General features: G+C 40.5%; 1 protein-coding gene across 1 annotated transcript; it reads right to left on the minus strand.

Moving 5' to 3' along the window:
- Positions 1-7,748: 7,748 nt before the first annotated feature.
- On the minus strand, positions 7,749-17,024 carry LOC131235736 (wax ester synthase/diacylglycerol acyltransferase 5-like). Its single transcript, XM_058233066.1, has 4 exons — positions 16,164-17,024; positions 11,563-11,907; positions 10,333-10,470; positions 7,749-8,213 (listed from the first exon to the last, which is right to left on the minus strand). The coding sequence occupies exons 1-4, from the start codon at positions 16,956-16,958 to the stop codon at positions 8,052-8,054; spliced, it is 1,440 nt and encodes a 479-aa protein (XP_058089049.1). The 5' UTR covers positions 16,959-17,024; the 3' UTR covers positions 7,749-8,051.
- Positions 17,025-17,863: the final 839 nt, after the last annotated feature.

A 17,863-nucleotide genomic window follows, 5' to 3' on the forward strand; every position in this document is an offset into this window, starting at 1 on the left:
ATGGATGTATCGAGAAGCTGCCTGTAATATCACAACCAGGAGCAGTATATAAATAAGATCAGGTATAGTACTGACATGGTAATTAGGGCGGAAAAGCTTGGAAGTAGATTAGATGTAATCGCATTGGGTCTCGTGCCAATTCACTCAATGTTAGCAAGTTGTGTAGGCCCCAGCATGATGTGTGGGATATATCCACGTGGTCCACCCATTTTTCGAGATCATTTTAGAGCATGGACCAAAAAATTAAGTAGATCTAAAGCTCAAGTGGACCCCACCATAGAAAGCAACTGGGATTGAATGCTCACCGTGGAAAACTTCTCTAGGGCCACATAAGTTTTGGATCTGCCTCATCTTTTTTAGGCCCATAACATAAAATGAGGTTACAAAACAAATGAACGGTTTAGATATAACACATGTGTGTTATTCTCAATAGTTTCAAATGATAGTGGGTATATCCATTCAATGTACCACCGTATTACAAACAAAGCATGTAATTTTAAGCTTATCCCATGGCAACAGGGAACAATCCCTGCCATTGCCATGGGTACTAATTATGTTTTTTGAATCCCATCCCACCCAATCCTTTCCAATCCAACTGGCCAAACAGGCCCTTAGGATTTTAGTAGTGACTTTGTTTTGTGTGATCCAGAGATCACGATCAAACAGCGTGTGTATGTGTGTGTACGTGCGTGTGTTTCTGGTGGGACCCACCAGGAAGCATTGTCCGCCCTGCAGCTCATGGGCCATGCTCGTCCATGAATTTCTCCTGTTGCCCTGTGGACGGGTGGCTATTCGTATATTTAGTACATTGATTTGTGGGGCCATCAATTGGATGGTTAAGATCATCCATAGATGTGGTCCTCGACAATGGCCCATCCACAGTGGGGTCCTCAGTTTGTGAAAGTGGAGACGCATCATGATCCCGTGGGCCCCATTACTGATGGACCATGGGCCAAAAATTTCTCAGTGGGGCAATCCTTCATAGCCATTTTCACGTATTAATAAGAAGAAAAACAACCTACCATGCAAATGGCCCATCAATGACTATTGCTATTTAAGTATTCTCAACTCATTTGGAGCTTCTGTTTCGCTAGCAACTGTTCCTCTGTTCATATCATCAATATTATAGGCGAATGTCCCCTCCTTTAAGGAAAAAAAAAAAGAAAAAAAAAAAAAATCTCTTTAGAAATTATTAACAAGCGTATAGTTAGAAAATCCTACGGTCACATGATGACATACGTGAGATGGTTTCTTGTTCATGGACTGCAGTTTTTTTAGGTAAGTATAGCTTTGATTATTTATCAATTAAAGTAAAATCCACATCTATAAAGTCATTGCATTTGTTCACACATAAGCATTTGGCATTTACTTTTGCAGAGCAAGGTTAAAATACTAAGGCGAACCAACTCCATTTGTTTGGCCCTGACTCGAGTCCTGACTCACCCGAGTCGGCGCTGAATTCCTGCCTTGCCCAAGTTGGGGATGACTCAAGGTATCGAACCACATTGTGTCTGACCGTCTAAGTCGACGTGGGCAAGTCGGATGTGACTCGTCCCAGTCTTAAAACCCTCCTGCAGAGGCATTCTGGTCAAAATAGGAGTTCGTTACAATGAGTAACTTCATGGATTAATTGAATGTAAGCATAAGAATAAACTCTAGGGTTGATTGGATTTTGGATGATCCTTTGAATAATTACATTATTTCAATTGGGTGATCTTAACCATACAATCTATGATAAGGAGGAAAAAAAAAGAAAAAAAAGATGCCCCACTTTGTTTGTGACAAATAATATTACATTGATATGGATCTAGACCATCCATCATGTGACTACCACATCTGATTCCGACCATATGACAGACAGCCCAGTCAGAAAACCACAGCCACATATATCTCCGTAATTTAAAAATGAGGAATTATACTTATGCTTGGGTGGATGATAGTCTTAAAGAGTGTGTTGATTGAAAGGCAGGCACTCATAGCTTGAAGTGTGTGATGGTTGATACGTAGCCGCGATGATTGATAGGCAGGCACTCATACCTTAAAGGAGTGTGATGGTTGATAGGTAGTCTTAAAGAGTGATGATTGATGGGCAGGCACTCATAAATTATACAAGTACGCACATTAGCTTAAATTAAACCGTACAAGCTGTAGGTCCCACTCTCGATATGTCAAAATTTAAATAAATAAATAAATAAATAAGGAGAGAAAAAGCCACGTTGGTTGGGCAAATCTTCTTGAGGCAGAATAATTCTTAAAAAAAAAAAAAAAAAGGAAATAAAACCAGGCCCCACATAATGGATGATCTAGTTCATTATTGTAACTATTTTGTAAATGAGTTATGCCATCCATTTTTTTAGGCCGCGGATTAGACAGCTAGTTTCGTTGGATTGTGTGGCAGTTTTTCATTAGCCGTGGAATTCGCTGAGGGCTGAAAGCGGTCGGTGAAGGAGGTTTTTAATGATAGACCTTCAACGACTTGTTTTCCCATGGTGTGGTCCACCTGAGATTTAGATCTGAATAATTTTTGAGATCAAACCCTAAAACGATCTTGAGAAATGGATGAACGGATTGGAAACACACATCATGGTGAGTCCCATAAAGCAACGATCACTAGCCACCTGGCTAGTGGCAGCTCTAATACCCGAACCAGGTAACAAATTTACTCCCCATTCTGGAAGAGGATTGGAATCTACTCCCCATTCCGGAAGAGGATCGGCTGGTGTACCAAACACCACCAACCTAGCTGGTGTAGGTACGTGTCGTGCGAAGATGAGCGCTGAATTCCAAGTTGTACGAATGGTTTAAAGGAGATCAAAGTTAAATAAGCCTCGCAATGATGTATTTATTATATCCACACTGTTAATTCAGTTGGCGACATAATTTTGGATATTAATCCCAAAAATGAGTCACATCTAAAGCTCAAGTGGACCACACCAAAAATAGCAGTGAGACAATGATTCTCACCGTTAAAACATTCATAGGGCCCACCATAACGTTTATTTTTCATTTGAAGAGGAAAAACAAATATCATATTGATCTAAAAATTTTGTGACCCTGAAAAGGGTTTCAATTGTAGACATTCAATCCTCCACTGTGTTTTGCACTGTGGCCCACTTGATCTTTCAATCTATCTTATTTTTCGGTTCAAGCCTTGGGACGAGCTCATTAAGTGGATAGACAGTTTGGATATAACTCATACCTCAAGATGGGACCCACATAACTTGGTGACTTCAACACCTAGCCAAGCTAGTGGTGTGTGGTTCACTAGCCAATCTAGGATTTCCTACTAAAGCCTTTTGCACAGGAGGATGCTAGTTGGAGGCCATCAAGATGTTTGTGAGAAATCGACCCTGTCCATCCGTTTTTCTAGCTTACTTTAGGACATGCAACAAAAATGAGGTTCATCCAACACTCAAGTGGGCCACACGAGAGGAAATACGGCATTCATTGAACAGTGTTGAAGCATTCTTATGGTCATAAAGAAGTTCAAGTTTTTCTTGATTTCTTTGAGTTTGACGAAGGATGATTGAAGACAAAGTATGCATCTGAAGTGATGATGGAGTTATGGAGAAATTTAAAGATGGTGGTAGTAGCTCGGAATAGTAAAAATGCAAGATTGAATCCATAGTGGAGATTATTGATTGGGTGCCTTCAATCTAATGCAAATACAGGGGATTTCAATTGATCGACAACATTTTCAATCAGATCGAGAAAATCTTGAAATTTTTAATTTGGCTTCTAGACAATTATGGACATGTTTGATTGATAGAACATTAGGTCTTGATTGATCGAGATAATTCGAAAAAAAATTACTTTGCTCTTCGAAAACTTTTGAGCATGTTTGATTGAATTGAATATGTGGTATCAATCGATCGGAGGTTATCATTGGAGTCGATAAATCGATGGTGTATGCAATTTCTTAGTAAGTGCACAATTTTGTTTCTAATTTTGTAACTGAGTTATATATATTTGTGTTTATGTTGGATGAGGGTTATTTGAGAGAGTGCAAATGTGAAAGTTAAGGTTTTGAGTAGGGGAAATTCATATGTAAAGACGAAGGTTTTGAATCTATAAGTTGTCCATTTATTGTAACTTTTTATTTATAGTGGATTCGTTGTCGCTTGATGTTAGACGCTTTTTTCTTTCAAGAGTTTTTCATGTAAAATCATTATATTTTCTATGATTATATATTCAAAATTTTCGTTTCTCTGTCCCATATTTGATTCATTCTAAAGTTGCTTTTATGCCTAACTTGTGGAGGTTGCACACAACAGAAGCTGATGCAGAGACGACAAAATGAATGATCTGCATCACAAATGGCTTCCAATCATAGATGCTTCTAACAATCCATTTATTTGAAAATGATCGGATGGCTAGTATCATCAAATCAAAGCGACTCTTGATAAGAAATGGAGATCATAGATGGGTTCACAATATCGGCATCCATATCCTTGGTCAGACCTTTTTTTATCATAAATTATTTGGTCTATCCATTTTGTCGGCCATTGGTTGGTTGGCTAGGATCAGATCAAGGTGATTCTTTAGAAGGCATGGGGAATCCAAGAAGGGAGCACATGATAGATAATCCATAGCCACGATAGAGCCTTATTGTAAATAATCTAGACAGTCCATTTTGTTGGTTATTGATTGAATGGATAGGTTCACTCAATCAAACGGATTTTCCAGAGGCAGAGGAATCAGATGTGGCAGCCACATGATGGATGGTTGAGATCCATAACAAGCTATTTTATCACATATAAATTGGACTATCCATATTCCATTAATTCTATGTTTAGAATCATGTAATTAAAATAAGTATTACAAGTTAAGTAAGCATCCAATCAATCGATTAATGTAAGAAGGGCTGTCCACCATGCCAGGGACAAACATAGCCCGGAATGTAAAACTTCGGCCTAAGCCGAGCTATGACGGGCCAAGAGAATCAGGCTCAAGCCCATGCCTGCCAGCCTGCCCACTATTGTGCAGGGTCTAATTGTTCACTGAGTGCACCCCATCATGCATGATATATGACAAAAATGTTGTTGAAATCCTAAACACGCTAGACTTGTTTAGGTTGGGCAGATGAGCTCTAAGAAGAAGCCCAGACCATGACTGATGTAGAACGGGTCGCGGACAGTTTCATGGCCAAGATGGATCAGAAAAGGCCCGGTCGATGACAGAAGTGATCCGGACCATCGGACCTTAGATCGGGCATATCTCGCAATCTGGAACGAGTTATCTGACATAAAATATATGATTTTGAGGTAGAACGAGCTACTTTAGCCAACCAACCCAACTACGCCGGGTTGCGCAGCCCGGAATTGCAAAAAACCCCTTGATCGACGGTCGTTTCCCTGTTTTAATTTCGTTTTTACTATAAATAGTAAGTTTTAGTTTGATTATAACTCTTCATCCGTCGGGCTTTAGGAGTTGCGCCCAATGTGAAAAGAGCTTAGAATAATTAGGGGAACGGTTTGGTGAAGCCAAATAGGACACTTACTATTTTTGGCCGAAAACCTTGCGCACTAGTAGACATCACGACCGTCTATAAATAGTAAGTTTACTATTTATAATAAGTCGCGGATTCTAGGAGTTTGAGTTGTAGTTTGATTATGATTTCTTTCCCATTGCTTGATACCACGACCACGGGCATTTGGGTGGATGAGGAAAAGGTGAAGGCAATCAGAGAATGGCCGGTTCCTATAAATATTCACGAAGTGCGAAGTTTTCATGGACTGATAACATTCTATCGTTAGTTTGTGAAAAATTTCAGTACCATTGTGTCACCAATCACAGATTGCATGAAGAAAGGGAAGTTTCAGTGGACTGATGAAGCCGACAAGAGCTTTGCCGAAATCAAGCGCAAATTATCCACGACCCCAGTTCTTGTACTTCCCAACTTCGACAAATTGTTTTAAAGTCGAATGTGATGCCACATATGTTGGAATTGGGGGAGTTTTGTCTCAAGAAGGTAGGCCGGTAGCCTTCTACAGCGAGAAACTTAGCGATGCACGTAAGAAGTGGTCTACATATGAGATCGAGTTATATGCGGTGGTCCAGGCACTGCGGCACTGGCAACATTATTTGATTCAAAGGGAATTCATACTTTACAGGGTTGTGAACTCATTTTTATTGATTTCATCAATCAATTTCGAATTTATTAGAATTTATTTCTATTTTCTGCTTTCTTTCCTCGTGGATTCGAGAAGTCTCTGTGAGGAGTCCAGAGAAGTTTCGTGGATTCGGAATAGTTATCCTCTTGAGGAAGACGGTGCTCGACCTCACATCCTCCCCTACGTCAATGACCCTTGTAAAACGGGCTTAACTTTTAGGACGAGCCGGCCCTAGGGCTGAGCATTCCTACCTTTAAGATGCTAGATCTTTGGTAATTCATTTGTACGTTCATAGAGTACTAGTGGGAAAAACATGTGAAAAGAGTGACAGTTATTTATTTATTTATTTTCAAGTTTTATGTGGTTCAAGATAAGACAAACAAAGATGAGACCCTCGATAATCCGCGCACCAGTCTCCGCCCACTCGATCAATAAGCAGGACAGAGTGATAGGCGTTTGCACAACGGGCAAGAGATAGAGGTACAATTTCCAACACTCAGAAATTATACACTGGCATACATTAACTCAATCAAAACATTCAAGTTGTGAGAGTCACGAATTAGATAAGTTATTGTCCAAATTTCAGATTGATTGATTTGATGTTTTCAATTTTCAATTAATAAGAATTTATTTGTTGAGTTAGGCAATTGAATGTTTTTGTTTGACCATTCACTAAATATCCATCAATTAGCCCAATAGGAAAATCAACTCAACATTTTTCTAATATAAATCCGAATCTATATCTTACCTCACACATGCTCGTGCACTCACACTAAAGTGGGTACTCAAACACATGACCTTGTGTTGAAGCTTTTGTGAAGCTCTTAGATTTTCAATTACAACATCATTTGATTTGCCTAATCAATTATTGTAAAAATAGGTAATTTTATAATGTAAAAATGTCATAATTATTATTTACTCTCCTTACAAGTATATACACCTAAAAGAGATAATGATGCTCATTTACTTTGCATTTCATAGGAAAAGGCCAAATTGGCTCTTAATACCCTTTAAAAAAAAAAAAATATTAAAAAAAAAACACAACTTTCATATATGTGAACTGGGGAACTATATAGTACATGGACATTTCGGACTGATGACGAGTAAAGAAGTGCTCCCCGGCAACCTATCATAAATGCATATACAAAAAATTGGAGGCTGCCCCAACGCGGTCTCCTCCCCTACCTAGACTTTCTAATAAAGCCCAACCCCACCTTGTCCGGTACAACCAGACCTCGAATGTTGTGAGGGAGATCGGAGGCATCCCTATAAAATTGACACTCCTAGCTACCACTGGCTTCTCTTGCCAGCCTGTCAGCCGGGCTGTTCCCTTCACGGCAATGGGAACAAACTAGAAGACACCCCTTCTCAGCAGGGCCTGAATACACTGGGCCCTTAATACCCTATCCTTTGTAAAAACTTTCCAATATCTAAGTCAAAGCTTTTACCTCATACAAAAACTATTTGCTTGGATAACAATGTCCATAACTACTTGCACCAGGGACATGAGATATTTACTTTCAAGCAATCCACCAGGTCATTCATTTTGGGTTATGTTTTGTCTAGAAGGTGACAGTAGCAAAGTCCTTTTTTGGGAAGAAATCTAGCAAAAATAAAATACCAAAAGCAAATGAATGGACCAACAAACGTGTATTAATGCAATGACTTAACAAATGTGGATCTTTAATTGAAAAATAATCAAGCTGTACTTAGCTAAGGAGCAGCAATCCATGAACAATGAACCATCTCACATATGTTCCATCATGTAACCATTGGATTTTTTGACCCTACGTTGCTTAATAATAATTTCTGAAGAAAATTAAAATACAACATTTGCTAGGGAAACAGAAGTCTGAAATGAATTAATAATATATAAAGAGCCATGGTTTTTAACCATCCTTGCGGTGAAATAATGAAGCTTGAGGGAGGGTCTTTTGATCATTGGGATTCAGTCCCATCTACGCCACAAGCCTCTCTGTGCACCTTATCGTAGGCCTCTTTCATGCAAGACATGAGCAGTTGCGAATTTATGAACCTTTTCTCTGCTGATGCCACCACCCTCAGGTTCCCCATGTAACTCACCATCGTTAAAGCCAGACTCTACAGGTGGTAGAAATAAAATGTTAAAATGATATACCAAGGAGCTAGTGTAGAATATACGATTGTATGATTCGAGCATCTACACGGACCAGTAAATTGAAATGTGGGGCCCCTTTTTTTTTTTTTTTTTTTTCTAATATCAATCAATCCCGCCGTGGATGGAAGACACCCACCATCAAATGATTCTAACATTGGGTCACTGTAAAAGATAGATCATTGATTGCAGTTGTCAATCTGATAAGCAAAAAATTAAGGCATGGACCATCCCAATCAACGGTGTACTATAAGTACACAGACCCCACATAAGCATAGCTGTCCAATGAAAAAGTAAAAGATCTAGATAATAACGATATAATAGCTCATTACATACTCCTAATGTGTGTGTGTTCATGCAGTAGGTCATTAGATACTGATTAATGTATTTGATGGACTGTCTACATTACTTCTAAAATGTGAAATATTTACCCTCACATTAGAAATTTGAAAGAGAAATTATGGAGTTTTCACACATGGTAGAGGAGTTTTAATGCAAGGGCATTTTCACACTGGGCATGAGTGGGGTCGCTTGTGAGATGCAAGGGCACACTCGGGGTGGGTGCAGCCTATGGAGGAGGTCTCGTATTCGAGACTCCTTACCGAGGGTGATTAATGCGCATTTCACACTAGGCTCGAGTGGGGTAGCCCGTGAGATGCGAGGACACACTCGGGGTGGGCAGCCCATGTGATTTGGGGCCCACGTAGGGGGTTCGGCCGAGGTCCTAACCCATGTGATGTGGGGCCTGAGCTATGAGATAAAGAGATTAATTCGCCGTACTCTAACAATTCAAGCTTTTAAAGCAAGTGGTTATTTGTCATGCATCAAGTTTTAAGTGGTTGCCGACATGACATGTGCATAATACAAATAAGTCATCGGTGTGACCACCATGAAGGTGGGCCACATGTTCATTGAATGGATACTAGTCATTTAGCTTTTATACTCTATAGTGTCGTTGGAAAAACTGAAAAACAAGCTATGAGAATTAATTCAAGTATTGAAAACTTAGACATATTGAATTGTAATTTTTAAATAATTTTAGATATACTTTTGTCAAAAGTGAAAAGAAATTGTAACTCTACCATTTTCAACATTCTGCCTTCAGCATTGATTAAAGAAATAGGAGTTGCAAAATGACTCATATATTCAGGAAAAAATATTAATTTAAACACTTATTAAATTGAATTTGTTAAATGATTTAAATCAGTAAAAATTATTTTAAGTATCAAATTTCAATAATAAGCGCTGAAAGCAAGTTTTCTCAACGCCCCTAATTGACAGTTTTCTCGTAGACATGTCGGCCGATTGGTGAGTGATCGGACAGACTTTTAAGCTAGAGTACGATTTGGTCGAGCACGAATTCCCGATTGGTGAGTGATCTGACAGACTTTTAAGCTAGAGTACGATTTGGTGGAGTGGATTAGGTGAGACCACGAATTCACCCAAGACGGTTACCGTGGGCCCCACCTTGATGTCTGTATTCTTTGTCTAACTTGTTCATCCGTTTCTCCCTATCATTTCGTGCCATTATTCCAAAAATGAAGATCTAATTATCAGGACCATACAATAGGAAATAGTGGTGATTGACTATTTATGGGCTACAAAAGTTTTGGATCAAGCTGATATATATTTGTTTTTTTGCCTTCATCCAGGCTTATAAACACTATGGAAACATTACGGTGTGCCCTACTAAGTTTGTAATGGTCGGGCATTCAATCACCACTGTTTCGTCTGGTATTGTCCACCTAATAATTAGATCTGTTTCATTTTTGGCATAATGCTCTCAAATAATCTGAGAAAAAAATTCGGATGAATGGTGTGGATACAGAATACATACATCAAGGTGGGCCCCACGGCAAGGGCTGCACCGTGCTGGTTGAGTCCGGGTCTCACCTAATCCGCTCCCATGTTAGGTTGGCCTGCATCTGGTGACTGGTCTAGAACCGGAACACGTATGCCATATTGGCAACTGATGCTCTTCAACGTCTCCTTTCACACGAATCAACCTATCACCATTCAATTCGAATGGGTTTGAAGTCGGTAGGAAAGGTAATGTTTAAGATTGTTTATTGAGATCTCATTTACCTGTGGGACGCCCACTACACTGAAGTAGAAGCTCTTCACCGGAAGATCTCCCATCTCCATTTTCTCCATGGGGCCCACCAAATAAGAAATTCCTGTAGTTGTGTTCTTCATGGTCGCATGGATGTATCGAGAAGCTGCCTGTAATATCACAACCAGCAGCAGTATGTAAATAAGATGAGGTACAGTACTGACGGTAGTAATTAGGGCGGAAAAGCTTGGAAGTAGATTAGATGGAATCGCATTCGGTCTGGTGCCAATTTCACTCAATGTTAGCAAGTTGTGTAGGTCCCACCATGATGTGTGGGCTATATCCACACTGTCCACCCATTTTTCGAGATCATTTTAGAGCATGGACCAAAAAATTAAGTAGATCTAAAGCTCAAGTGGACCTCACCATAGAAAGCAATGGGGATTGAATACTTACTGTTGAAAACTTCTCTAGGGCCACATAAGTTTTAGATCTGCCTCATTTTTAGGCCCATGTCATAAAATGAGGTTATAAAACAAATGAACGGTTTAGATATAACACATGTGTGTTATTCTCAATAGTTTCAAATGATAGAGAGTATATCCATTCAATGTACCACCTTATTACAAACAAAGCATGGAATTTTAAGCTTATCTCATAGTTGGTAACAGGGAACAATCCCTGCCATTGCCATGGGTAATAATTATGTTTTTTGAATCCCATCCCACCTAATCCTTTCCAATGCAACTGGCCAAACAGGCCCCTAGGATTTTAGTAGTGACTTTGTTTTGTGTGATCCAGAGATCACGATCAAACAGCGTGTGTATGTGTGTGTACGTGCGTGTGTTTCTGGTGGGACTCACCAGGAAGCATTGTCCGCCCTGCAGCTCATGGGCCATGCTCGTCCATGAATTTCTCCTGTTGCCCGTGGACGGGTGGCTATTCGTATATTTAGTACATTGATTTGTGGGGCCATCAATTGGATGGTTAAGATCATCCATAGATGTGGTCCTCGAAAATGGCCCATCCACAGTGGGGTCCTCTGTGAAAGTGGAGACGCATCATGATCCCATGGGCCCCATTACTGATGGACCATGGGCCAAAAATTTCTCAGTGGGGCAATCCTTCATAGCCATTTTCATGTATTAATAAGAAGAAAAACAACCAGTGTATTCCACATTGAAATGAAAGAAGGCCAATTACTGAAAAGGCACAACCATCTATCTATAAGAGATTTGGGATGTGGACAACCAAATACAAACCTCTGGGCCACGTATGGTCCTCAACATTTGAACTAGTCTGCCATTGAGATAAACGGCAAGAGAATGCCTCTTTCTCTTTATGGTTTTCTTCGCTTTGAGAAGGAATGCTAAGGGATTTTCTTTCTCAGCATTGTCGGAGGAAGGGATAGCTATCTGAAGAAAGGTGAAATGGTTTCCCCACGTCTTCTCTTTCAGCATGTCCTCCACGCACTGATACCCATTTACCATCCTTGTGTTCAACAATACCAATGCCGTCATCCGACGACCAGGCGATATCTGGCCCATCCTTTGCTGGTACAACTGGATTGCATAGAATATGATCCCAACCGCTACATCGTTCACAGTCTGTTGAAAACCCATAGATTATCAATTCCATATATATATAACTACCATCGTCATCATAATAATCATCATCGGCTTGCTACGGCCCATCTGTTCCACCAACGTGTCATTTTGGTAGAACATCTGTGCCACACAAGGTATGCACACCTTCAGTTTGAGGGGTGCTGTTAGAGTATAAGATATGTAGCTTTATATATATACAAACATACATACGTACGTACATACATACATACTTATTCTTAATTGATGAATGGAATACAACCCTAGATTTCCAGCAGTAGTCCCCAGAGTTATTAGAGCCGATGGCTTAAGAGATAATCATCAGGTGGGTCAGAAGGTGTCTGGCTCAATGTTCATGCACAGTCAAACTAATCAAATGGGTGGTCTCATTTTCATGGTACGTAAACATCATGGTGTGACCCATCTTTTAGATGGCTTCGAGGTCCTATACAAGTTGGTGTGGCCGGTTTGTGGTGGTCAAAGAACGGTGTGCAGGACAAATGGACGTCTAGATCAATGGCATGGACTACCACGCGCACGAGTGCAATGTAACTACATGTTCCTCTTACATGCGTTTGGAACTGGAATCCTCAACGACACCTGTTTTAGGCAGCTGACTGAAACACCTGGTCTATGGGCCCACTGGTTGTATAGGTAAAATCGACCCTGTCCATCGCGTTCTATCCTTGTTCCTGGGACTTGAGGAAAGGTCAGCCAGATATACAACTCCGGAGGGCTACATGACAAGGAACAATGGAGATGGAATAGCAACTGTAGGTCTGTGTGTGCGGCCTTCATGGTGCATGTATGTCACCAACCCTGTTAATCAGGTGTAACTCACCCAAATATAAAAATCAACCTGGTCCAAAACTCAGGCATATGCAACACCAGGTGAACTTAGAGGTTTTAGAAGCAATTTAAGGCTGTTCCAATGGGTCTTGTCTCCTAGTTTTTTTCTTCTTCTTGATCTTTTACGAGGCTGATCTCTTACATGTTCGGTTCACGTAAGAGTTGTCGCCTGATGGATGGAACAGATTTGCATGGACGCGGATTGCGTCCTACCCCTGCCCGTCTCCAGCTAGGAACAGGCAGTAGCTTTGAGTGGCCACCCTGATGTATGGTCTTATCCACACCGTCTATCCATTTTTTTCGTATCATTTTAGGGTATAAAATAAAAAAATGAGGCATATCCAAGGCTCAACTGGATTACACAATGGGGATTAAACTTTTACAGTTGAAAACTTCTTGGGAACCACAGAAGTTTTGGATGGAGCTGATATTTGTTTTTTCTTTTCACCCAGTTCTATGTAACTTTATGAATTAGTTGGATGGCAAATAAACATCACGGTGGGCCCTAGAAAATTTTCAACGGTAAGAATCATTATCACCGCTGCTTCCTGTGGTGTGGTCCACTTGAGCCTTGGATCTGCCATAAGTTTTTGGTATTATATCCTAAAATGATAAGAAAAAATGGATGGACGGTGTGGATAAGACCCATACATCACGGTGCCCACTCAAAGCTCCTGCCCGTTCCCAGCTGGAGACGGGCGTGGGTAGGACGCAATCGGAAACGGATTGGCTACTCCCCCTGACACCAGCCCCGTGGCTGGTGGTCGGTGCTCTGGGTCCCATCATCATGATGTATGTGTTTCATCCATTACGTTCATCCATTTTTACAGATCATTTTATGACTTATACCAAACATTAGAGCGATATAAATCTCAGGTGGACCACACCACATGAAAACAATAGTGATTGGATATCCACCATTAAAATCCTCCTAATACCCACTGTACTGTTTATTTGACATCCAATCTGTTGATTATGTCATACAGGCCTACATGAAAGGAAAAAAAAATAAAAAATCAGATCGATCGAAAACTTTTATTGCCCCCAAATATTTTTAATGGTCGACGCTTATTCAACACTGTTTCCTGTAATGTGGTCCAGCTGAGATTGTTATATAACTCATTTTTGGTCTCATACTGTAAAATGATATGTGAAAATAGATGGACAGCATGGATGAAACATATAAATCATGGTGGGGTCCACAGAGCACCGACCACCAGCCATTGGCTGGTGTCAGGGGGAGTAGCCAATCCGTTTCCGACGCAATCCGCGTCCGACTTGCATATACGACGGTCCTACATAGGATAGTTGCCTTACGCAGTTGTGTAAAGCAGTTGCCGTAGGGGAACGGATTGGCCACCTGCCACCAGCCCAGTGGCTGATGGTCGGGGCTTTGTGGGCCCCACTATGACGTATGTACTTTATCCATTCCGTTCATTCATTTTTACATATCATTTTAGGTCTTGCATCAAAAAATGATATGAATATAAATCTCAGGTAGACCACACCATACGAAAACAATAGCGATTGGATACCCATTCAAATCCTCCTAAGGCCCACTGTTCTGTTTATTTGACATTCAATATGTTGATTAGGTCATACAGACCCAGATGAAGGGAAAAAACAAAGATCAGCTTGATCCAAAATTTTTATGGCTCCCAAAAAGTTTTTAATGGTCAAAATTCATTCAACACTGTTTCTTATAATGTGGTCCATTTGAGATTGGGATATACCTCATTTTTTCTCTCATGCAATAAAATGATATAGAAAAATAGATGGACAGCATGGATGAAACACATACATCATGGTGGGGCCCACAGAGCATCGACCACCAGCCATTGGTTGGTGGCAGGGGGAGTAGCCAATCCGTTTCCTTGCCGTAGACGCTTACGGTCCATGCGATGTCGGTCGATTTTTATGTTCGAGCTTCCGAAATCACGTGCATTGCACGTGGATTCAGCTAATTTTTATGATAGAGATTCTAAAAATGACTTGCATTGCACGTGGATTCCGCTAATTTAAGAACGGGGACATTCAGGGCAAAAACTAAGGTGATAGTTCACCAGCACTCTTTACCTTATGTTGTCATATCGACCTTACAAATAGCATACATTCATGTGAAAACAGACCACCCAAATTAATATAGCCCATTGTTGGTGAAGTATAGACCGAAAACCCTCCCATTGATAATCCTAACCATCCAATTGCTGGCCGTTGAGCGAACCACTAAAAGCAAAACATTCAGCGGCTTAAAATCAACGAGAGAAAAGAAAATGGCTAAGATCATCTGATCACCGGAAATTCGGAGCTATTTTTCACAATGGGGACCACAATTTGGATTTGGTTGTTACAGTGGGTGAGACACCACAACTTAGAAAATAGCATAAAATATTACCAGAACCCTACCATTTCTCGAGAATCGTGATATCTCTATATTGGTGGCCGGCTAAGAAATTGTTATGTGTCACTTTCATACTATTACCGAGTTAGGGGCCAAAGTGTCGTGAAAAAGGTATTCCGTGTAATGCTATTCTTCTTCTTCCTTTTCTCTTTTTATATCCCGTAAGCTAGAGAGTTGGGGTACAGCCAAACGCACCCCAAATTCAGTAGTTGCTCATCAGTTTCCTTACTTAACCTTTACGTTGCATGTGTTTGTACATAGAAAATCTTGGGCATGGAAAAATCGTAAAGAGGAACTTGGTAATTACTATGAAGTTTCACACATGCCATACAACTAATTCAAATTACACTATCCATATCATAAATCCCAGTTTTGATGTATCATAAACTACCGCTTATTTAATTATCTGACTATCAGATTGGTAGACATATATTAGACAATTAAAAATGTAAAAAAATAAAATCCAATGGTCCTATTTCAGCTAACAAGTTTCTACAAATAAGATCGTTAGCACAAAAGGATTGCTCAAGCAATCTGATTTTGAAACACTAGGTTCCACAATTGAGTCTGTTTGATTTATGTTAATGTATGGCACGTGTACATCTTCTGAATACCTGTGTATCTAGTGTTGCACCCTGCTGGAGTTAGATCCAGGCCATTCATCATGTAGGCTACACTGTAAACATTGCATGTATCAACAATGGTGATGGTCCGCTGATAAGGCAGCAAAAACTTGTATGAGAAAAGTGGACGGTTATAATAAAAATCCGACACTCCAAATTCAGGGTACATGCGTGGCTCGATTGATGGATGTAGAACCCTGATTTTTCACGGTATGCACTACATAATGGATGGCCCAGATTTCTGAAATAAGTATGAAATCCAAGTAAAGAAAAAGAAAATCTATGATGCAGGGTTAGAATTGCAATAAGACCAACCAAAAAAAAAAAAACTGCATAAAAGATGATGCCAAGGACGTGAGGCTTTTATGGTAAGAGAAGGAACTTACTCCTGAAATCTTGGACTTAATTTCCCGTATACGATCGAGAGAGAAGGTAACGGACGAGATGGTAACCGGCTCAAATTCTACTAAGGGTGTCCCAGATCGGATGGCCGTGTGATCATCTTGCAACACCGTACTGTGTAGGACACTCTGGACAAAATCAGAAGCAGTGTACCAACACCCAGCGGCAATTGTGGACACTTTCTTGCAAGTGTCCGACATTCGATGTGATGTCGACGACGTGGTACTCTTAGTAGAATAAGTAGGGAATGTTAGAGGAAGAGATGGATCGTCGGCTCTTTTAAGGCAAGAAAACAAAGCACCCATGAGGGAGAATCCATCTCCGAGTGCATGGTGCAACTTAAACACCACTGTCCCAGCCGCATCGCTTGTGGGGTACTTGATTAAGTGAATTTCCCATAACGGACGGTTCTCAGGGAGCCGATCCAATGCTATCTTCGACAAGTACTCTTGTAAGTACTCATCATAAGTAGCAGGAGGTAATCCAGTTGGAAAATGGGGGACCTTTACATGGTCTTCGAGCCTGATATCGACCTTCTTCCACCGTTGCGCACCGTTTCCATCCCGAATTAGTATTGACGAGAAACGGTTGTTGATAGGAAGGAATTGTTCCCTGAGTAATTCTATCGTCGGGGAATCATCGATGGGAGTCTCGATTTCAAAGACACCGAGAATGCTGAGGGAGAGAACAGAGCTGTTGATGTATTCTGATGTTGGGCTTGCAGGCAGGAAATCATGGTTATCTTCTAATAGCACATCTCTTGATTGATTTGAAGCCATTGCTTTTTTATTTTTTGGGTTTGCTCAAGGTCTTTCTGATGTTGCCTTCTTGCAGCTATTTAAGCATGAGGCGAGATACACATGCATGGAATTTCAAGGAATTTAATAATCCTCAGCTAGAAAGATGGCCAAACTTGAAAAAAGATCTATGGCTGAAACTTGTGCGTAACGTGGTCACATGCCTGTTGCTTTCATTTATTTCTCTAGGGTTAATTGGTAGACAAGCTTTTGAAAACTATACCTTTGTGGGAGCGGATTAGCTGTTACCCGGGTAACACCTTAGTGGGTGTTATCCTAAACATGTGGGGCCTACCTTGATGTACCTTTTGTATTATCCACGCCGTCCATCTGTTTTTCCATATCATTTTAGTACGTGATCTGATACATTAAGAAGATCAAAATCTCAGGTGGACCACACCACTAGAAACAGTGAGAATGATCATTAAAAACTTTTTGTTGGCCACAAAAGTTTTGAATCAAGCTGATTTTTGTATTTTTCCTTTCATCCAGGTCTTTTTGACATTATCAACAGGTTGGTTGGAAGGTAAACATTACGAAAACTTTACTATGGGCCCTTTTGGAAAATTTAATGGCTGAGGCACTCAAACACAACTTTTTCCTGTGGTGTGGTGCTCCTGAGATCCGTGTCTGCTTACTTTTGGGAACCACGTCCTAAAACGGGCTGGAGAAACGGATGGACCGAGTGGATATACAGCAGATCATGAAGGTGGGCCCCACGGTAAGGGTAACACCTACTATGTAGGTCCTTTTTGCGTCAGTTGAAACGCATTCTTGTGATAATTACATTACACCATGGGACCACATGTAGATAAGATCCCATGATCATCTTTATACTTCTTTGGGTGGATCATGGTAAAAAAAGTCAAAAAATGATGATCATGAAC

This window comes from Magnolia sinica, chromosome 2 (assembly GCF_029962835.1).
Source record: "Magnolia sinica isolate HGM2019 chromosome 2, MsV1, whole genome shotgun sequence".
NCBI classification, from domain to species: Eukaryota; Viridiplantae; Streptophyta; class Magnoliopsida; order Magnoliales; family Magnoliaceae; genus Magnolia; species Magnolia sinica.

Excerpts from the sequence above, each read along its gene's own strand:
- LOC131235736 (XM_058233066.1), bottom strand. The coding sequence starts at position 16,958 with ATGGCTTCAAATCAATCAAGAGATGTGCTATTAGAAGATAACCATGAT. Across the intron at positions 10,471-11,562 it reads GGACCATACGTGGCCCAGAG|GCAGCTTCTCGATACATCCA; the intron begins GTTTGTATTTGG and ends GTGATATTACAG. Across the intron at positions 8,214-10,332 it reads GTGTAGTGGGCGTCCCACAG|AGTCTGGCTTTAACGATGGT; the intron begins GTAAATGAGATC and ends TACCACCTGTAG.